Here is a 23,442-nt window from a genome sequence, read left to right on the forward strand (position 1 = left end):
TCTCTCTCTCTCTCTCTCTCTCTCTCTCTCTCTCTGTGTGTGTGTGTGTGTCTATGCTATTTGGGTGTAGGTGTCCGTGGTCTGGATCTGGAGCTGCAGGCAGGTTTTTTTTGTTTGTTTTTTGTTTTGTTTGTTGTTGTCGTTTTTGTTTTGTTTTTTGAGACAGGGTTTCTCTGTATAGTCCTGGCTGCCTTGGAACTCACTCTGTAGACCAAGCTGGCCTTGAACTCAGAAATCCACTTGTCTCTCCTCCCAAGTGCTGGGAGTAAAGGGGTTTGCCACCACTGCCCGGCACTGCAGGCAGTTTTAAGCTGCCTGACATGACTCTGATAGTGGACCTCAAGTCTTCTGCAAGAGTGGTTCACACTCTTAACCTCTGAGCCATCTCTTCAGTGCCCCCAACTCAGTAGGCAGAGGCACTTGCTGTTAAGTCTGATGACCTCAGTTTGAGCCTTCCCACATGGTAGAAGGAGAGACCTGACTTCTGCAGGTCTCACAAGCACACACAGAATAAACAAGTACATAATTAAAAAAGCAACAGCAACAGAGGCTCTAGGGAGCACTCAGCAGGGATAATTCACTGGCAACAAAATCATAGTTCCGTTTTTTCAGGAAGCGGGCTGCATAATTGGAGCTTGGGTGCTAGAGAGAAAAGAGGAGCTCAGGGAGGTAAAGTTCTAGAAATCTGTAAAGGTCCTCACTGAGACATAGTGAGTACCAAGCAGAGCATGCATGTGAGGAAAGTTTACAAAGCTGGAAAAACACTATCACAGACTGGCAGAGGTCATGCCTGATACAGATGTGGCTCAGGAATAGGCCAGGTTCCAACTAGCCAGAGTGGAAAGAGGACTTATCAAAGTATTGGTTGCTAGTATTATTGGCTCAAGATTGTGGTCCTACAAATACATCTACAAGAAATACATTGCTTCCAAATAACTGTTCTAGAACAGTTCTGTATTATTTGTGGAAACAAATTAGCATTCACAAATTAGCAAACACAAATTAGAATTCATAGCAAATGGTATTCAAACAAAAATTATCAGTGATGTGAAAAAAAGACCCATGTGGAGAATAGTCCCTGAGCAAAACTAACATAGCAGCAGCGTAAGGGACAGGATTAACTGCAAGGATATATATGCAACTCCTGTACTTATTCTTTGTATGAAAGTACTTTTGTGTGTGCGTGTACCCAAATTGAGCTTCTGGAGATCGCACGTATACTAGAACTGATTTAAAACAAAACAGATTTAAACAGTGCAGAACAAAAGATTAGTAAACAAAAGATACAGTAATTGGCACAGCCAGTAAGGAAAGCAAACAGAAAGAACCTCTTGGGGTTATGATTTCAAGTATTTAATTTCATATGTGCAGTTGGAAACCTCAAAGAGAACTAGTGAGATCAGAGAAAGTATTTAAAGTACTAATAGTTGGCAAAATTCTCAAATTTGACCATCATTTCTAAGTCTTTTGTGTAAGAAATGTGAAGGAATATATCAAAGTCAGGTTTCAGGGAGCCAGGGACATATTAAGCTGGTGAAGTGCTGGCCTTGAAAGTACAAGGACCCATGCTGACTCCCGGTCTGGAAATGCCTGCTGTGGTGTCAGGAACCAGTAATCTCAGTCCAGGACAGTGGAGACACGAGAAACCTTGCCGCTAAGGTTGTGGACAGAGATTCCCACACTTGTGATTGTCTTCTGGCCTGCACATGTACACCTTCCTGCTACCACACATTAAAGAGAAAAAAATCAATTGCTTAAAACTAGCAATAAAATCCTGAAAAGGCCAGCAAGACAGCGGTTAACATGCACACTTATAGCAGCACACTTCTTACCAGAAGTAGAAGGTGCTGGAAGGCCATCTTCAGAATTCTGAAGAAAAAGACTGTAACCTAGAGTACAGTGCAATATCACTAAAAACAAAGGAAAAGGGGAGGGCTTCCTATACACAAAAGCAGACAGCCGTTATTATTTGCAGATCTGCACCATAGGAAAAGGATGCTGAGGCAGAATGAAAATAATCTCACATGGACTGGATCTATATAAAGGAATGAAGAGTACCAGAAATGATAGGTATAAAAGATATTAGAATTCTCTCAAAGTAATTTAATGTTTATAGTAAAACTTTAAAATGAAAAAAACAAACTTAAAAATGTTTGGAATGTGATTTGAGGAAATTTGATAGATTCTTGTCCTTAATGTCAGCATTATTTATTTTCTTGAGGTCGATCACATGAATTCAATTGTACTTACCTGCCAGACGTGATATTTATGTATACTTACCTTTTGAATTATATATGTATATGTGTATATATGTGTATATATATATGTATATATATGTATATGTGTGTGTGTTTGCGCACATGTGCACACACGCGCATGCACACGCACATGCTGCGTGTATGCAGGTGTCCAAAGAGGCCCTGAGATGGTGTTGAGTCCACTGGAACTGGAATTACAGGCAGCTGTGAGCCATTTTCTGGGAACTGTACTGGGGCCTCTGCAAGAGCAGTAAGTGCTCTTAAACTCTGTGCTATCTCTCCAGCCTTCTATACATGTTTTTTTTTTTTTTTTTTTTTTTTTTTTTTTTTTTTTTTTTAATGTTACTCCTTCTAGAGTCCATAGCTTTCTTTTATGTTATTTTTCAAGTGACTTTATGTGGTACAGAAACATTAAGCAGCTGGTTTGTAGTGAGCACAAAGTTGAAATTCATGAGTATAAAAAGTACATTTGTTGGAGAAAAATGTTACTTTGCAAAATGAGTTGAAGATGTATTAAATTTTTTAGATTTATTGCCATAAAACAAAAATTTTGGTGGCGATGCTGAAAGCAACATTTGGTCTGTGACTACCAGGATTCCAAAATTGTAGGTCTTTTAGAGTTGTCAGAAAGCCATGTGATTCTGATACAGGTCCCTAACCACATCCCGAGAAATGGTGCTTTAAGCAGTGTAGTTCAGGAAAGAGTTTCTTAATGCCCCTGGAATTTTGCATAGGGCTAGTTTATAGTGGATTTTTTTCTTTTGTTCTTTCTTCCTCCCTTCCTTTTCTTTTTTCTTTTCTTTTTCTTACTTTTCTTTCTTTCCTTTCCTTTCCTTTCCTTTTTTGGGGGGGAGGGGATGGCTGCTAGGAGTTTTCTGCTTGGTACAAGGCACAGTTATAAGATCAGGAAAGCCTAGTACTGTGAACCAAGAGGTGACTTTGTCCAGCTCCTGCTGGTGTCTGTTGCTGCAGCCTTCCTAAATTACTGGATGAATGGATGAAGCTTGGGCCTAGCAGCACTTAAGTTTGCGGTGGCTAATGGTTCTGCTAACTTAGGAGGGGTTCCTGGTGTTGGCCTGCCCAAGATGGCTAACTGACTTTTCTTCATGGTCTCAGGGATGATGAGGCTTCTGGAGGGGAGTGACTGGGGAGGGAGGAACCTTCTGCTCAGGAGACTCAGCTCTGTATCACTGTATCTGTGAATGGAGGGTGATTTCCATTAGTGCCCCAAGTTGGCCTTGGAGAGAACCGGGATGTAGGGCATGGTGTCCCAGGTGTGTGTGTGTGTGTGTGTGTGTGTGTGTGTGTGTGTGTGTGTGTGTTTGGGGGGATGGTACTAGGCACTTCTGTAACTAGCAGTTGCAGGATGAGGAGCCCAGGTGTCACTGCTGCTGGAAGTGATGGCTAACATGGGTGACTTCTCCTTGTGGGTCATGGCACATCATGGATAGCAATGCCTGGGGCTTTAGGCTGTGGGGCCTATTTGCAGGGATAACCCATGGAAAACTGATACTCGAGGATGCACATGATGCGCATGTGCATACTTGCTCTCTCTCCTGCACAGGGCTATGGTGGATATGTCATTACCAAAGCCAGGAATTGTACTATAAGAAAGAAGTAAAAGGAAAATTGTCTTTTGATATGGGAGAAGGAGTGTTCAATAAGTCATTAAGAGGTAGATCCTTGAAAATCATGCTATAGTTTCCTATAAGGGGTGTCTTAGTCAGGCTTTCTATTCCTGGACAAAACATCATGACCAAAAAGCAAGTTGGGGAGGAAAGGGTTTATTCAGCTTACACTTCCATACTGCTGTTCATTACAAAGGAAGTCAGGACTGGAACTGAAGCAGGACAGAAAGCAGGAGCTAATGCAGAGGCCATAGAGGGATGTTCTTTACTGGCTTGCTTCCCGTGGCTTGCTCAGCCTGCTCTCTTATAGAACCAAGACTACCAGCCCAGAGATGGCACCACTCACAAGAGGACCTCCCCCCTTAATCACTAATTGAGAAAATGCCTTGCAGCTGGATCTCGGGAAGGCATTTCCCCAACTGAAGCTCCTTTCTCTGTGATAACTCCAGCCTGTGTCAAGTTGACATAAAACTAGCCAGTACAAGGGGTCATAACCCCTTTCATGTCAGTGTCTTTGGGGATGGTAGTATAGATAACTATAAAAGAACATTGCATATGTATATGTGTGCATACATACATACATACATGTATGCATGTGCAGCAGAACAGAGGACACTTGTGGGAACTTTCTATGTATCGTGTGGGTACCAGGGATTGGATTCAGAACTTCAAGCTTAGGGGCAAGTGCTAAACCTGCTGGTGAACCAACCATCTTGCTGACTCTAGAGCTCCAGTTCTGGTATGTGCCAAGTGAGCGAGCAGGTAGAAGCGAAAGTGTGCGCATGTGTTTTTAAACGTCTGTTGTCCTATGTCTGTTTCAGTCCGAAATGTTTGTTTTCAGAGCATATCCTGAGTGATGCCAATGTCTTGAGTTTACAAGGGATTAGAGTAACATTACTGCAGCCCAAACTCTACCCATTGGGTTAGCTTTAAACTGGCAGACAACAACTTCTTGGATGTTACTGGTATTTATTAGAGCACTGGCAATTGGAATAACTTTAAATTACAGTTGTTGTGGCTACATAGTGAGAGTTAAAATAATTCCAGTGTTGGAGAATAAGGAAGTTTGGCACAAAGGAGGGTGTGCCCATGTGATTGCCCAGGTGTATATTACCTCAGTCACCTCCGTATTCCCCAGAGTGCAGCTGTGTGTGTCTGGAACACCCAGGAAGAAACAACTAGAGTGAAATGCACTCACAACAACAAGGGGGTGGGTGTGGATGGGGTGAGTGTGGGTAGGGTGGGGTAGGCAGGAGGCGATTTGATTCAGAGTGGGCTCTTTAGTGTTTTCTAAGACAAACTTCTCTTGTCCTTGGAGTCCATGATTATGTGGAACTCTTGGGAATTTTCCTGACTAGAGAAATTTTTGATATGCTCATTCTATTAAAGCTTCTTTCTGGCCTAAGTCAGTCTATCTGGTGATTTCTTTGGGCTTTCTCTAGGAGGTATTTGGATTTAGAGAATTGAAGGGCTGTCTTTTATATACCCTGGTTTTTGTTTTTTTCCTATTTTAGTCTCTGTTATACTTATTTCCAAATCTGAATGAATGTGATAGGTTCTAGTGTCTTTGAAGCTTCTCTGATGTGGTTGAATAATATATCTACTTCTTTGTATTCACACGTGTGTGTGGAGGTGTGCGTTTGTTTAGATCAGATCCTTTGCTGGAGAATGTTACTTTATTTTACAGTCAAGGAAGTTGGGTTTTAGGATTCAGGTATTATTTTAGTCCATTTTCATTTTTCCTTAGAACCTTATCTGTTCCCTGTCTCCTCTCTGGAAGAGAACCTGCCACATACAGGAGGTCTTATAGTATTCATGGATTTATGTAGTATCTGGTATTGGTTGTCAGTTTGACATACTTGGGGAAAGAGAACCAAACTGAAGAAGGCCTCTAACAGATTGGTCTGGAGCATGTCAGTGGGATATTTTCTTGGCTACTGATTGATAGGGGGACCCTGCCCACTGTGGGCAGTACTGTGCCTGGGCTGGTAGGCCTAGGCTGTATAAGAAAGACAGCAGGTAGAGAACAAGTCAGTAAGCATTCCTCCATGGACTGTACTTCAGCTCTGTCCTTCAGAATCCTCCCTGGAGTTCCTACCCTGGCTTCTTTCAGTGATGAACTGTGACCTGTGAGCTGAAATAAACTTTTCTTGCTTTGGCATTGTGTTTATCACCACAAGAGATAGCACAGCAGGCATCTTCCTTTCTCGGCATAAGTGAGCATGTGCAGACTGGGACCGTGAGAGTGGAGTGGCAGGTTCTGTGTGTTATGAACAGTGTCCTGACTTCCTGCGTGCTGTGGCAGATTGGCACTGCTGGGCAGCAGCACAGACCCCTTCCTGTGGGAAGCTTGAGCAGGGTAGTTTTTGACTGGGCACTGGTTCTAATGACTGTAGCGTCACTTCAGCCTTGCCCAGCCAGCATAAAATTGGAAGGGTGAAGTAGTCATTTTATAAAAACAGTTTGGTATGCTGGAAGAGGAAGTAAATGAGAACATGCCATTTTATTATAAAATACCATCTCTGCCCAACTGTGTTTATTGGGTGAGTTCAAAACTCTCTGAATCCTCTTGAAGTCTGCTTTAAGTGCTGTTGGCTCTTCTTGCTCCATGTTCAGTGGGCGTCAGGCATCTGTCAACTCTTGGAATCTTTGTTAGTGTTTCTTTAAGTTTTAAATCTCATTTTTTATTGTGTGTATGTTGCCATGGAGTGTGCCTGTGTGAAGGCCAGAGGGCAGCTCTTCTGGGAGTTAGTTTTCTCCTTCCGCCATGGTCCTCGGGGTCAAACTCAGTTCTTCAGGCTTGCACCATCAGTCTGTCATTGCACCATTTCTGGCCTCTCAACTGTTTGTTCATTTTTAATAATACAGTATCTCTTGAACTTTTTACCCTCCTGGTCCTTGGTGGCTAGAGTTCTAAATACCTCATTTCTCACTTGGGTCCTGATGCAGACATCTGTCTCTTTTTTTTTTTTTCCTGATGTATTCAGCATCTGACTTTGGTTGATATTTCTGTAGCTCCATCAGTGTGGTTTCTGCTGTTGACAGGACTTGCCTGAAGGCAGTGTTGCTGTGTTCATGTCCTCTTTCAGAGCAGTAGCTCCTGAAGCCTCTCCCTGCGTCTCTAACTTATAGTGCTGTTCTCTGCCTCCTCTTGTCTGCACCAACCATCGATGCTGCAGTGCTCGGCCTGCATCTTGTGCTATGCTCCTATCAGAACAATCACTTTACCTTTCCTTTTTAGTAAGTGCACATTTCATAAGTGTGGAGAGAATACCTGCACTTAGACCTACTAAGACTGATTATTGATTAAGTGTGAGATGCTGAATGTTTATTTTCTATCTTAGCCCATAATATTTTCTTCTTGGTTTACTAATGACTAGATCTTGAATCCATTTGTTATGATATATAGAATAAATAATAAAGAAATAGGTAATAAAAAGGGTCTAAAACAGTCTTTTAATTGTGTTTTTTTTAAGGTTGCATTTCACTTGACACTCGATATTAAAATATGCATCAGGAATAATTATGGTTGTCTTTATTGCCATAATTCCACAATGACTTGGACTGTATGTTCTGTTAGTTTTAACCCCCTAAATTAATGCTTCCTAATTAATTTATCTGGTATACATTTTTAAAGCCTAACATATTTGCTTGTGTTTGTTTTAGGAAAGCCTCATAGCACTGGGAGCTCTGAGCGGATTCAGCTCTCGGGCATGTACAATGTCCGAAAAGGCAAAATGCAGTTGCCAGTGAACCGATGGACAAGACGCCAGGTCATTCTATGTGGAACGTGCTTGATAGTGTCGTCTGTGAAAGACAGCGTGAGTGGGAAGATGCACGTTCTGCCCCTCATTGGTGGAAAAGTAAGTAAAGCAAGAATACTGACAGCCTTCCAGCTTAGTAAGGACGGTCCATCCATTTCTGTAATGAGAGGAACATGGATTTGACCTGTCTGCACTCTCACTTTTGCTGTGTTCCACTGGTGGGCATTGTTGTTTACTGGAGCTTTAGAAACAACAATGCCATTGAAGTATAAGAGAAAGCCGACCAACAGAGTGTCAGTGTTGATAATGTCCGTATAAGTAAGCATCCTTTGTACTGTCAAGCCCAGAGTCCAGGATGCTGTTCCTAAGTCTGCATGTAGGAGTAAGCAAGTGTGATGTTGGAGGTTAGAATCTGCTGGTGCTGAACTCGGGCGGGCTAGGCTACCCTTGCCTTCTGCTTACTCCTGCTTAGTGACTTAGTGGAATTAGCATCCTGAGTTTACTGTGAACTGGAAATGGCACTCAGACACTCTCTTTACATTTTTTTTCTTCCTGGATGGGAAAGGAGGTAGAAAATGCAATTAGAGAAAAAATTAGAAGCCAGTTTTCATTAAAAAAAAATCCAATCTTAAAAAAATTGACAGATGTCAGCTGTGTTCGGTCAGGCTTATGTGCATAGTGGGTTTGATACTCAGCAGCTCTGTAGTCTGGCCTGTCCTTTGTGAGTGCCCTGGGGTAGTTGCCTTCCCTCTGCTGTATAACCTAGTCCCAGGAAGACTGCAGAGCAAGTTTAGATCTATTCACTCTCCCATTTTGAAAGCACTGCTTGTTAACCTTCTCTGAGTGCTAAGACTGGTGAGTGAAACTGTGTATGTAGTCAAGGATAGCCTTTAACTCCTGATATCCTGCCTGGGATCGCAGGTGTGTGTCATCGTACCTAGTGTCAGTTTCCTGTGGTATTGGAGACTGAGCCAAGGCTTGACACATGCTAGGCAAGTCTTCTACCGAGTGAACACATCTACAGTGCATTGCATGCAACTTGTTATTGAACGTTTTGTCTTTTCATGGATTACTGGAAATTTTGTCATTCATGTTGACATCATAGATGGTTATTTTAAAATGCAAACATATTTAATGTTTGATACTGTTAGACCTAAAGTCTGTCTCTCTGTGATGCTAGGAGTTTGTATAGGCAAATGTGAATACAACATTATTAAGTATCTTTCATGGGTGAAGGCACTATGTTTAATCTAAGAAATGAGAATCAGGATTGGTGCCTTTGAACAGCTGATTCCATATCAGGAGATGTAGGGTGGGTACACCATCATCTGCATTATAGCTGTAAGAGAGATTCAGAAAGCAAGAGCCCTGTGGGATGTTAGTAAAAGGCCAGCACTTTGGAGGGAAGAGAGAATTTTGTGATGAAAGACGTAACAATAATAGAACTTGAAGGTTGAAAAATCTTTTGAGATATATAGTGGAAACAAAATTGTACTCAGAGAGACAGAAAAGCCCATGGAGTGTTCAGGTAAGGTCAGAAAAAGCTAGCTATAATTAGCATTGCCATTCAGAGACTCATCCTGTTTCCCAGGCCTCTTATTGGACAGACTTCTAGTATTGAGTGAATAGAAAGTTAATAGCTTCCGCTTTTTACAAGTAGATCTTGTCAAACCTGCTTTGCACTGTTTTAAAATAATGGAGCTTGCTGAAGACCTGAGTCTTTTAAAACCTGTTGACCCAGTTGGGAGAAAATAATTCACTTTCTGTAATATGAACTTTAATTAATGTTTGTGTATTTCTTTTTGTCATACTGTTTTAGCTGGTAAAGGAAAACTGAGATTGAATGCAAGAACCTTTTTCCTTTCTTCTTAATCTCGGTGGGGAAGAGCTAGAAGTGAAGTGTGCTGTAGGCTGGTCAGGATCTAGTGGTAGTTGCTATCGTCTCAGTTTTCCACGTCACCAGAGCATGATCAGTTTACAGTTTTCAAATAACAAGTGGCTTCATTGTTAAAGGAAGCTCACTTGGGCCAGTGAATTGTCTCCATGGCCAGTGACACTTGCTGCCAAGTCTGATGACCTGAGTTCAGTCCCTGGGACCCACATTGGAAGGACAGAACTAACTTCTACAAGTTGTCCTTTGATCTCCAAATGCACCTTAGCCCTTGTGAACATGGACACACATAAATAAGTGTAATATTTTAAGAAGTTAAAGCTCTCTTAAATGTTGAAAAATATTTTTAATATACATTTTTATTCATTGTGTAGTTATGCTAAATTTGCTCTTTAGAGTTAAGCAGATTTTTAAATAATGTTTAAGTAAGGCTTTTTAAAACCTACTCAAATAAAGATGAATGAATAATAAATGAAATAAATGTTTACCTTTTGATTTGTAAATTATAGATAATTTTTTAGGATGGCCATACTTTAGTTTTGAATGGGTGAGTTTATTAAGTATATAGCAAAGAAAAATAAAAGAATGAATATCAGGTATGGAGGTAGATGATAAGAGAAGAACATAGCAAATATCGAGTCAGTCAGTACAACACCCAGTGCTGCTCTTGGAGCAGCGTGACTAAGAGGAAGATGAGCATGCTTTGAGACAGGCTTTTCACTGTGTATATTTCATAAGATTTCATGTTTCTATAGTTTTCATTTCTGAGTGTTCCAAACTGTAAATATGCCACAATTTTTAAAGTAATTTTTCTACTGATGAACATTTGGGTTGTTTCCAAGTTTTGTTATGATGTTGTTGTTGATAAAAATCTTAGAGTGATATGCCTCCTGGTAAATACATTGTTTTGAGGCAGAACTTATAGTTGTTTACAAGAGAATTTCTGTGCTCAGGGACATTGCTATTATATAGAGATGTTTTTGATGTTCAATAAAAGTGAACAGGCGACTCACCCTTGAGCCTGTGCTGACACTGGGTATGTCTTCCTTTCTGTAAGTCTTGTTTGAAAAGCCCATGCTTGGGCTCAAGGGTCGTATCTTCTTTTTTTTTTTTTTAATATATTTTTTTACTAGCCATTTTCTTCATTTACATTTCAAATGCTATCCCCTTTCCTAGTTTCCTCTCTGAAAATCCCCTATGCCCTTCCTCCACCCCTCACTCCCCAACCCACCCACTCCTGCTTCCTGGCCCTGGCATTCCACTATACTGGGGAATAGAATCTTCGCAAGACCAAGGGCCTCTCCTCCCACTGATGGCCAACTAGGCCATCTTCTGTTACATATGCAGCTAGAGACACGAGCTCTGGGGGTACTGGTTAGTTCATATTGTTACTCCTCCTATAGGTGCAGACCCTCAAGGGGTCATCTTAGAACCCATGTTTTCACTTCCATGCTTAATTCTGCATTTAAGGATTTTCATTAAATTTCACCTTTTCTTCCTAAATTGGCTACTCTTAAATTCTTTCAGCACCAGAGTGATGAATCCTAATTTGACCTGAGTCAAAGTCCTGGAAAATCTAGGGGAACTTCTTATACTTAAGGTGACAGTGAAAGCTGTGCCTCTGAGCCCCCCCCCCCCCCCCGAACACTGATAGGACTGTGGGTCATGGGGGAAACCCAGAACACCCACATAGAAAACAACAAAGACTTAAACACTAACTTTAAGGTTATACCATGGTAGCAACCCCAGATCTTGATGGTTTCTAGCAGTGATTTCTCATTCATATCACAAGTCCACTAGGAGCTGGTGGCTTTTGGAGTTGATTTCTCTTTCTGTACACTTCTGTAAGAATCCTTCCTGATCCTCTGTTCTTCTGTTGTTTAATATATGTGCCCTATGGCAGAGGAATAAGTAACTGTTATCATTCACTGGTGCTTATCTACTTGAAGACTTAGTTTTGTTTGTGTCCGTGTGAGGGTATGTGTATGTGTGAGTGGAGGTGACAAGCGCATCGACTGTCCTTTGACTCATTCACCGCCTGCTCTTCTGAGGCAGGGTCTCTTCCCAACAAGCTCCAGCTGTCTTTCTGTTCCCTCCCACATGGGAGCTATAGCCTATTGACTATAGCCATTTGTAAGGAATTCCTGGTGACTTTTTAATCGCTCTTTCCAGCCCCTCTCTTGTATATTTGGATCTGAAATAATGAGACATGCCACTCTTATCAGCAGCTTATAGGCAGAATTGGTTATAATGAATTTACCTTTGTAAGGAGTCTGGGAAATGCTTAGAAGTAGGTGGAGTGTTGCTGAATACCAATATCCTTGCTGCAAAGGATACTCTTGGCATTAAAAGGGGCAGTGAGGTTTCCAGAGTCAAACACCATACTGGGTTAGACCTCAGGTCTTAAGCAGTGGACAACTCAATCCAGATTCCTACAATGACATCCTAGAAGTATACTATTCATGATATGCGCCACAGAGTAGTTACTGAGCTCTGGGATGAAAGTGTATTCACATTACAAGATGACACACAATTTGTTTGCCAAGGCGTTATTTTACACCCACTCCAGAGTATATGTCTGATTATCTTTTTATATTTTTACCATGACTTTATATTAACTTAGAGTGTATACCCATGTTAAGTGTACATGGGTGGCATGGTGTATATACGGAGGCTAGAGGACATCTTGGGAGAGTTGATTTTCTCCTATGATGATGTCATAGAAGGACCTGGACATCAAATTCAGGTTGTTGGGCTGGTTAGCAGTGCCTTTTACCCATTGAGCCCCCAGATCATTCTTTTAAATTTAAGATTTACTTTCTTTTTAAGTGTGTGTGTGTGTGTGTGTGTGTGTGTGTGTGTGTGTGTGTGTATAGGAGGTATGTACACATGAGCACAGGTGCCTGTGGAGACCAGAGGAGGAAGTCAGATGCCCTAGAGCTGGTGTTATAGGATGTTGTAAGCTGCCTGATGTGGAATCAGAACTGAGGTCCTCTGAAAGAGCACAATCTCTCCTCACCCCGGGAGCTCTCTCTTCAGCTCCACTTTCTGTTTCTGTTTTTACTCTCATTCAGTGTGGAGTTCATTCAGTTTCTGGTTTTGCTAATGAATAAGTTCCACACTATATAAATTAATTTTCTGCTTTCTTTTCTTTCTTTCTTTTTTGGTTTTTTGAGACAGGGTTTCTCTGTGTAACCCTGGCTATCCTGGAACTCACTCTGTAGACCAAGCTGTCCTTGAACTCAGAAATCTGCCTGCCTCTGCCTCCCGAGTGCTGGGATTAAAGGCATGCGCCACCACGCCTGGCTCTACTTTCTTTTCTAAATATTAGAATATGTTAATTTCCACTTGTATTTGCTTAATTTCATCTACATTTTTAGGTCATAATTTTTTAAAGCCTCTGAAGTGATTAGTAGTATGTCCTTGAATAGCTTGTCATGTATGGGATTGGATTTGCAGCTGTGGATTTGTAGGAACATTTGCCTATCATACACAGACTCTGGAACTCATCAGCACTAAAGAAAAGGTACTTTAGAAGTGCATTAAACACACACACACACAGACTATTCTAAACATGCTCAGATTTTAAATTAATTTTCATTAATGGCCTCTGAGATCATTACCTTTTAAACATATCAGATATAATGACAGTTTAAGAATCATTTTGTACATTCTTTGTGACTTGGCTTACAGTTAGGTCATTTTTGTCAAGAAATTGATAGGAGTTGGTGTAATATGTTTTATTTAATTTTTTTCTCTTTGTGAAGAATTTCCTGTGAATGGAAGTTTATTATTTTAACTATAAGCAGAAGAAACCCAAAGCCTTGTTTTAAAGATATTCTGTGTAAAGAATAAGAAAGGAAGAATCTGTACTGATTTTCGATGGGAAGAAGGGAATTTCACTTGGGTGGTGACTTTTAATGAAGATAAAAATTCCCCTTTCTTGATTTCCTTGTAACTAAAATTGGTTGGTCAGATGCAAGAATGCCTGTAAGTGCTAAGAGGAGCATAGTGGGGAGAGATGCAGGTCTGGTTAGGGAGCTTCGCCCCATGCACTCTGCTTCACTTGGTTTGTAAGAGGAGCATAGTGGGGAGGGACGCAGGTCTGGTTAGGGAGCGGTGCCCCCACGCACTCTGCTTCACTTGGTTTTGTGCTCTGCATCTTTCCACAGGTGGAAGAAGTGAAAAAGCACCAGCACTGTTTAGCATTCAGCTCTTCGGGGCCTCAAAGCCAGACTTACTACATCTGCTTTGATACTTTCACGGAGTACTTACGGTGGCTGCGACAAGTCTCCAAGGTAAGCAGTCCTTTCATAGGAGCCTAAAACCCTGCTTTGTGCCTTACTTAGTTCCAAAACACAGTTTTCTACACTGTGTTTTTCTCTCTCAGATATACTGATGACTAGCAACTTGCAGTGTTTAAAAACTAAAGACGGGTAAAAATTAACACCTCCCACCAATTTTTACATCAGTATGTAAAATTGTCTCCTAGCCTCCAAACATAGCATTTTAAAGAAAAGTTAATGTGTCCTTCCTTCCTTCCCTCCTTCCTTCCTTCCTTCCTTCCTTCTAGAATTTCTTCTGAATATTTAAAATCATCTCCATTTCTCCTTCTCCCCCTCCAACTCTTTCTATTCCCCCATTCATTCTCAAAGTTGTAACTTCTTTAGTTATTAGGGGTGTGTGTGTATGTGTGTGTGTGTGTGTGTGTGTGTGTGTGTGTGAGAGAGAGAGAGAGAGAGAGAGAGAGAGAGAGAGAGAGAGAGGAGAGAGAGAATGCCTACGGAGTCCAGTCAGTGTTGCTTGTATGTACATGTGTTTAAGGTTTAGGGCTGACCACTTGGGCCTGGATAACTATCAGGAAGCTCACCTTGAAGAAAACTGATGCTCCCTCTTTTATCAGCCACTCATTGCCTGCATCTCTTCATCTGGGGCAGAATCTTGTAATTAGCCCTTCAAGATAGCCACAGTGGTACAGTAGTTGCATTCATTTCCCGAGTGAGTTGATAGCTGTCTAATTGGGCTTCAGGTCCACTCATTGGGAGGGGATTGATGCCTGGCATTGTAAATCTAGATCTCGCTAGCTACCAGTGGCTAGAGAGGTCATAGATCCTAGAGAGGACATACTATGGCCATTTTCCTAAGTGATATAATTTGTGACTGTATTATAAATATTTACCCTTCTATTTCCAGGTAAATAAGTGTACCTTTCACCCCACTCAGAGAAACTCTGTTTGTGCAGTAGATGGAAGTTGTTGCAATCTACAACTGGTCACAATACAAAGGATGTGTGAATATGGGGTACATAGAGCAGACCAATGTATCTGCAATGCGAGTCCTACACTTAAGGCTAGAGACAGTCGATGAAGTTGTTTGGCAGGATGATTGTAAGAACCTGAGGACCAGGGTGTCTTCTGCGAGATAGTGTCTTCTCCATGTGACACAGAAACTGCACCCATAAAATCTCAAAAGTATGGCTGTTTAAATAAGCAGCATAATGGAAATGAGCCTTTACAACTTTTGTATGGAGGCTGGAGAGATGGCTCTGTGGTTAAGAATGGTTGCTGATCTTCCAGAGGATCTGGGTTCAGTTCTCATCACTGACGTGGCAGCTCACAATCACCTGTAACTCCATTTCCAGGAGCTCTCCTCTGTTGGCAGTGAATAGAGGCATAGATAGAAAAAAAAAAAGCCATACTCTCTTAAAAAAAAAATAAGTATTTTTTTATTTGTTAGATTTTAGTAAACCTTAAATTTATTGAGTAAACTGGAATGACTATCTTAATGTTACAGATCAATGACAGTAGATTGAGACGACTTTAGTGACTAGCCCAGGATAGGGTAAATACAAAAGCACAGAATATGCTAGAAAGCTCACAAGCCACCCTCATCTTCTGATTATATTTTCATATACACATTTAACTCTATGTAGTCTCCATTTTTTTTATTCTGTTTTATCGAGTGATTCCATTCTTTTTTATCTTATTCTGGCTATTTTATATTCCCCTAGTCCCTTGTGTGTTGTGTATGTGTATTTGTCCCATGAAATAACGCCCCCATGTAGTACCACAATAACATATAAGTAAGGTGAGTAAATGCTGTCTTATTAGATTCTTTGTGAGCAGGCATTTTTTGCATCTTATTTGAAGTGATGGGTTGGATTGTTGTACTAAGTGCTTTGGTTTTGGGTGTGTGTTTTAAATGATGGTCTCCAGGGTGCAAGAACATTACCACAGAATTCATTGTCATGGTTTTAAATTTACAATCCAATTTGTTATCCAAGTTGAGTATGATTCATACCGCTGCATGATAGAGCCTATTTGTCAAGCAAGTGAGTAAGAAAAACAGTTCATGGAAAACTGCAGTCTGACATTTCCAAGGTTTTCTGCTGTACTTGCTCCCTCATTTGGGTGACAGGTGAGTTGCTGTTCTCTGATGAGAGCTGGCTCTTAGAATCTTTAGCTTTTTTCCCTTTCAGAAAAGCATTGGCAGATTTTGGTTGATGGAATTTAAGATTCTCATAGCAGAGACAAATGTAGGTTCTACGTGCACAGGGAAGCAGTTTACAGCTGAAGTGGGAAAGATGGTACCTCCCTTTCCGTGTTGCCTGTGAATGAAGTATATATATGCTTGTGAAATCCTTTTAAAACTCATCCTGTGCTGGTAGCCATTAGGAGTCAAGCATAAATAATACACTTTGTATTAGACAGTTTTAAATGTGTATTCATAGTTAAGTGACACTGTGTGTTCAAAGCAGTAAATCAGTTGCTTATGTCCTCCTTCTCTAAGAATACAAAACCAGCACATGTCAAAGTGCAATCATTTCTTCTGTATTGAGATAATGATCTGAAACATAAACCTCTTCTTTAATGGCCTTGATCTGATTTAACGTTTACAGAAGTGTTGTAAGGAACTGTTTCCACATGACCCTTGTCGAGTTTCCTGAACATGTCGTCATGGTGCATCTTTCTGAACCAGGAGACTGACAGACCTTATTGGCATGTCACCCTGGACTGCTGTCAAGCCTGTGTATGTCCTATAGTTCCTTTTCTGCTCCCTTTCTAATCCAAGGTACCACACTTGGTATTTATGCTTTCTTGTCCCACTTCTGCACAGCGTTTTTAGTCTATTTGCTATGACTGACATTTTTCAGGAGCACATTTGAGTTGTAGAATGTCCTGTATGAAATCTTTTGGTCTTCTACACCAAATACGTAGTAATGTATATTAGGGCAGATGTGAGCAGCTTATATTAAAAACAGATGAGATTCAAATTCTTAGTGATAAGAGTGTAGACAAGAGCATGTATAAACAGCCAAGTAAACCACAGCAGATTACTGTGGTTGACACAGTTATAACAAGACTGTCTTGTCTGTTGAGCACCACACACTTGGTAACTTACTCTGTCAAGCATTTACTCAATACCTTCTATGGGTGAGGTGATTTATTTGTAGAGATTATAGCAAAGAAAAGTCCAGTCCCTATCAGTTGCAGGATTGTGCTAATTAAGTAAATGAACAAGAAAGCACTTAATGGGACTGCAGAGGTGAGTCAGTGATGTGCTTCACATGTGAATTTGGTTCACCTCACCCTTGCTGCAGCTCACAACTCAGTGTAACTCCAATTCTGATGCTCCTTTCTGGCCTCCTGGGCACCAGGCATACACATGATGCACATATATACACATAGGCAAACACAAATGCATGAAATGTAAAATAAATTAATTAAATCTGAAAATTTGAAAAAGAACTTAGTTGGTTCTCATAATATGCAGACACTGTGGCAGATGCCAACAAGAGCCTGCTGACAGGAGCCTGATATAGCTGTCTCCCGAGGGCCTTTGCCAGTGCCTGGCAAATACAGAAGTGGATGCTCACAATCATCCATTGGACAGAGCACAAGGTCTCTGTACTGGCTAGTTTTGTGTCAACTTGACACAGCTGGAGTTATCACAGAGAAAGGAGCTTCAATTAGGGAAATGTCTCCAAAATATCCAGTTGTAAGGCATTTTCTCAATTAGTGATCAAGTGGGGAGGGCCCCTTGTGGGTGATGCCATCTCTGGGCTGATAGTCTTGGGTTCTATAAGAGAGCAGGCTGAGCAAGCCAGAGGAAGCAACCCAGTAAAGAACATCCCTCCATGGCCCCTGTATCAGCTCCTGCTTCCTGACCTGCTTGAGTTCCAGTCCTGACTTCCTTGGTGATGATCAGCAGTATGGAAATGTAAGCCGAATAAACCCTTTCCTCCCCAACTTGCTTCTTGGTCATGATGTTTGTGCAAGAATAGAAACCCTGTCTAAGACAAATTGATACCAGCAGAGTGGGGTATTCCTGTGACAACCTGACTATGTTTTGGGGAGGACTGTGGAAGGACTTTGGAACTTTGGGCCAGATCCATTTGGTGTTAAGAGCTCTGTGAGATGTTGTGTAAGAGCATGAAAGATAATATTTGAGAACAGTGCAGAAGATGGAGGCCTGGCTTGTGAAATTTCAGAGGGAAAATTAAAGACTCCATTCAGGGCCATTGTTACTTTGTGAGTCTATGGGGACCAGACCGGTTCAATCCATTACAGATGGAATCTGAAATATGCAAGGGAAGTCACTATGGGCAGAGATCTTGTGCTATAGAGATGTAGTACTTTATTTATGTTGTGTATATAACGACAAACTGTTACTAAGCATTCTTCTGTAAAGTTCCATGTGTGATAACTGGGTGAGACAGAATCAAGGGGCCTGCTTAATCTAGTAGAGATGGGGTTGAGAGGGGGTGACACTTGCAGTAGAACTGGAGAGACATGGAGAACAGCCCTTGGGCATGTGTTTTGGAGGATGACAGAGTTACTAATAAATTGTATAGAGGATGTGAGGAGAAGGAAAAAATAATTTTTTAGGATGAGGCTCAGTGGTAGAATATGTTCAAGGCCCTAGGCTTAATCTCTAGCAACACACACCCACATGCACATATGTACACCTAGATCTTTACCTTGAATTGTGATTAAAGCCTCAGTTGAAAAATCATAGCACCAACTGTACTCTGCATCTATGGTTTGAATGTTCAAAGACATGACATTCTATTCTATTAAATTAGTAGACAAAGAAGCAGAACACAAGAGACAGATTCCTGAGCTGTCTCCTGAGCAGAGTGAGAACATGTTTATTTCTAGCTTGATAATTATGATTGTCAAGTGTTAGCTTGGCTAGTGTTTTTTTTTTTTCTTTTAGTTGTGATTGGCTAATGTGCCATCTCTGTTGTTTAGTGCTGTAGTCTCTCTAACAAGCCTCTAGTTATAATTGCTCAGATTATGAACAGATTTAGACAGCAGACTTCATTGGGAGGCAGTGTAGGACATTGGGTGTGTGTGGCATGAGTGAGAACATGGAGGTAGCAGGGTAAGGGGACACTTCTGCCAGTTTTTCTTTCTGTTGACTATAACCACTCTGTTAGGAAGTGTTTGCCAGCTAAAGTGTGCAGTGGTGGCACATGTGTATTCCTAGCCCTGGGAAGGCTAAGGGAGGAGGATCCTGATTTCAGGTTAGGCTGCGCTAGCTACGGTGAGAGTCTAGCCCAAGAAGAATGTGTTTGATAACTCTGTGCAGAAATGTGATGTCCATGGGTTGAAGACAGCATGCTGTGTGCATATGCAGCACTGTTTGCAGTTGTATTTCTGAAGTTGTGTTTTTAGGAGGGAGGAAGAACTTTGAACTACTTGATTGATGACTGTTAAGTAAATTAATTAAAATGGGAGCTTTAACATCTCTGTTTCCTTATTAAGGCTTTGAGTGTTGGGAGGAGCTATATGTAGTGAAGTTTAGTAATCTAAATAAGGCTTTCATTATTATTCTATTACTTCCTGGCTAAATGGTTTAACCGAAGATTCAAATATTAAGCTTTGTTATCTGATAGAAGGAACAATAATGGTGTCACTTATGGCTTTTGTGAAATGTATGTGTCTCAGACCTGTACAGGTATAATAAGTGTATGTTTTTGTGTGGATGTACATGACTAATCAAATATGTTAAGTTAGTTTTATGACTGTCATTTATGCCCTCATCACATGATCAGGCTGCTGTTTGAAGGATTATTTATTTATATTATTTCCAGCAAATAAGAGAACACTTGTTTTGTTAATCCAAGTGAGGTATATTCTGATATTCTCAGTCATAGGAGGTATTTTGGGAAAGTGATAGATATTCATATGAGAAGGCAGGGGTCTGGGAATGGCTTAGTGTAAACATTAGAAACAATAAGTCTTTCTTTCTACAACCTTAAACACCAGATACCTATTTCTGAGTGTCCAATGTGATGCAGATAATCTGTAGGATCCTAGCCAGTGTGCTCCAAGACATGGCTAGCTCTACAAGACTACAAATGTTTCATTTTATCTTATTTTATTATTTCATTTTTAAAAATATGGCTAGTGATCAAAAACAAATTATAACGAGCTGTTACAGAAGAAATAAATGAAGAATTCCTCATTTGGGTAGAATTTCTATATGACATTCTGGCCAACCCTCTGTTTAAACCACTATATTAGGAATAAACATATGATAATGTGTTTAACCCTGAATACAGGGAGAGTAATCTGGGGCTGCTAACAGAAGGTGAGGTGGATCCGGCTGCTACTCTTAATTGTGATTGTCATCTGCATTCTTTATATGTAATATTAGGATGCTGGATACTTTTTAGTCACACTCAAAGTCACTATGAAAACTATTTTTTTCTTTTCTTTATGTTGAGAGAACATAAGATTCGTTTTAAAGAGGATTTATAAAAACAAGCAACATAAAGAAAAATCTAAATTTTGTATTTTAATATTCTTTTCCCTACCATGCTCATAATGAAAAGATACAGATAACCAAATTCCAATGATGTTTTTAAATCAACATGACCTAGATAAGTAATTTTAAAAGGAAGTTCTTAATGTTCAGTGTGTGCTTTTGAATTTTAGCTTGTAGAGAAGTGTTTTTGTTATGTCAGTTGTTTTTGAGAAAATTGTTAAAAGTTTACTGCAGACTAATTGTAGCACTTAGCATTGCTTGCCAGAGGCGGGAGGAGCTTTGGGGTTTCTATTGGGTGTGTGTTAGTGAAGAATCCTTTGGGACAGTGACAGCATTGGTTTTGAAGTCATCTCTAAAATACGAACGTGCAGCATGTTTTAGAAATTCAGTAAACATCTTGTTGTATGCAATGGAAAAGGGGGCCATCTGTTTATTCAGCATACACACACACACACACACACACACACACACACACACACACACACGTCTAGAATTTTTTCATTGTGGTAGGAGGGCAGCCTCCTTTCAGAAGTACCTGTGCCACTGAGGACTTGCTACCCTACTTGTCCACATTGTAGCCAAATTTTTAGAGCCTGCTTTCATTAAATATGTTGACTATTTCGTTGACCTCTTTTCAAGGTCACTTTTTTACGTGAATCTGTAACCTAACCTTAACCTTACATTAATTTACACAGTGGATTTGGATCACTGAGTTACCACATACACTGAGTTACCACTGAGTTACCACATACACTGTGTGTATGTGTTTTTAACTTTTGTTTGTTTCGTTGATTGAGATGGTGGTGGTGGTGGTGGTGGTGGTGGTGGTGGAGGTGGTGGTGGTGGTGGTGGAGGTGGTGGTGGTGGTGGTGGTGGTTGGGCGCACTATCTCTCTCATAGCCTAGGCTGACCCAGTACTTGCTATGTAGAAACAGGCTCAACCTTAAATTGTGTTAGTTTTCTTTCCTCTGCCTCCAAATGCTGGAATTTCAGGCCTGAGCCACACTAGCTTTGTCTTTTTAACTTTAATTACAGAATTGTCAAATACTGTGGAGTAGAGATAATATTTTTAACACTAACATATCTGTAACTCACCTGCCACAGCTAACAGTTCATGGCTACATTGTTTAAATTGTTTGCCTCCTTTCTCTGTGTGCAGTATAGGACACTCTGCAACTCTGTACAGTGAAAAATACCTTACAACTATAGCCACAAAACCACTCCTTCATGTTTAGCAAATGTGTCAGATGATGGTTATTTTTTTCTTTAAATTCTTAAAAATGTTTGCCTATGTATATGAATGTTTTGCTTACATGGATATATGTGTACCATCTGGATACTTGGGTGTACCTGCAGAATGTCAAAGAAAGCAGAAAGTGTTTGATGGAGCTGGGAACTGAACTCTGGTCCTCTGCAAGAGCAACAAGTGCTCTTAATCACTAAACCATCTCTCCAGCCCTGTTTCAGATCATCGAGATTGCTGTTACAAATGCGTTTCAAAGACTACTGAGTTGCTCTTTTAAGACAAATGGAATGTTTTCTATTATTGATTAGCTAAAGGAAGTTGGCAATGACTTATCACTTAGCACTAACTTACAGAAAAGGATTGACTGGATTTTAGATTGAGTAATTCTGACCTCAAGTACTAAGAACTAGCAATGTCTCAGGTTCTTCCCCCCCCCCCCCGACTTTAGACTATTTGCACGTGGGTAGTGAGCTGTTCTAAGGAAAGAGAGCCTGAGCTTAACTTTGGAACTGATTTGTTGTATATCCTGTAGACAGCAAGAAGGTAATTTGGTGCAGTAGAGTTGGTGCCTCTCTATTTTGCCCACCGCCTTGGCCTTGGCATTATTCAGGAGAGTTTCCACTAGTTATTGAAAATGTTTGGACCACTTGAGATTGTAGAATTTCAGATTGATAATCCTCAACCTATATCATTTCCGATAATAGCCTTCCTTTTTGCTTCCTGTGGGGAAAAGAAAAGGTATGTCATGGTCTCTTCTGAGGAACTCAGAGGCCTCAAACTAGCCCGGTTTACTTGGTTAAAATGTGATTATCATCCTAGGTTTTCTTCAGGGCCATGTAGCTTGTCTGTGTGTCTCTTTGAGCTCACGTAGCCAGCGTATTGGCAGTTGGGAGCTGACTGACTTCCTAACAGGAACATCATTGCTGTCACAGTTCCTGCTGTGTGACTCTCCATAGAAGCATATTTTATGTCTTGGGGCACTGATTTGAAAAGGAAGTCATTGCTTTGGAGGACGGGAGCAGATTTCATGCTGAATTAAAGATTACATGAAATGATGACTAAGTGACACCCTAGAAATAAAAATGAGCTGTACAGTGAGCCATGACTGAACTTTCATGTGCTAAAAAATGTTCTGAGGTCCACATTTAACTCTGAGAATACTTAATTGACCACTTGAGCCAAGCCATCGGTGTGAAAAGGATTAAGATGGATTCATGCTTTTAGTGGTAGTTGCAGGGAACACTATAATGTGACTTAGTCATCTGTAATGTCTACTTAATGTCATCTGAAGAGTCTTCTGCTTATGGCCATCCTGTCCTGTCCCCAGTGCCTTAGGGACCCTGCTTCAGTTTGTTACCCTGAGTTTCTAATGCCAAGTAAGAAGGTTTGTTAGAATCTGTCTTCTGAAGAACCCAGAAATTTTCTAGAAACTCTCAATTTACACTTCTCACTCATTATTTAAATAATGAACAATTCTTTGACCAAGGGCAATCCACCAGGTTTATAGAATCAGACGTGGACATAAGGGTCTGCTGATGTGGATATTTGCTTATGTCTTCAAAAATTGCTCTTGTACCAATTCCATAGTGGTAATTGGTAAATACTAGAAAATTGAATAGGAGATGTTGGAGCATAAGAAGATAAATGAGGGCAGTATCAAAACAAGTCTTGAATGATGTCTTGTTACTTTTCTGTTACTGTGATAAAACACCATGACTGAGACGATTTCTAAAAGAAAGCATTTAATCTGGCTTCTGACCTCAAAGGGTTAGAGTTCGCAGGTGTATTGGCGCACACCTTTAATCCCAGCACTTGGGAGGCAGAGGCAGGCAGATTTCTGAGTTTGAGGCCAGCCTGGTCTACAAAGTGAGTTCCAGGA

The 23,442-nt window shown here is 40.6% G+C and overlaps 1 protein-coding gene across 1 annotated transcript in view; it reads left to right on the plus strand.

Annotated features, from left to right (window-relative positions):
- The window catches only part of Phlpp1 (PH domain and leucine rich repeat protein phosphatase 1), a 214,916-nt gene that overhangs the window by 98,755 nt on the left and 92,719 nt on the right, over window positions 1-23,442 (plus strand). The window contains exons 2-3 of the mRNA XM_021198051.2: window positions 7,553-7,749; window positions 13,714-13,839. Of these exons, the coding sequence (XP_021053710.1) occupies window positions 7,553-7,749; window positions 13,714-13,839 (323 nt within the window). The remainder of the gene's footprint in view (window positions 1-7,552; window positions 7,750-13,713; window positions 13,840-23,442) is intronic.

This window comes from Mus pahari, chromosome 5 (genome assembly GCF_900095145.1).
Source record: "Mus pahari chromosome 5, PAHARI_EIJ_v1.1, whole genome shotgun sequence".
Lineage (NCBI taxonomy): Eukaryota > Metazoa > Chordata > Mammalia > Rodentia > Muridae > Mus > Mus pahari.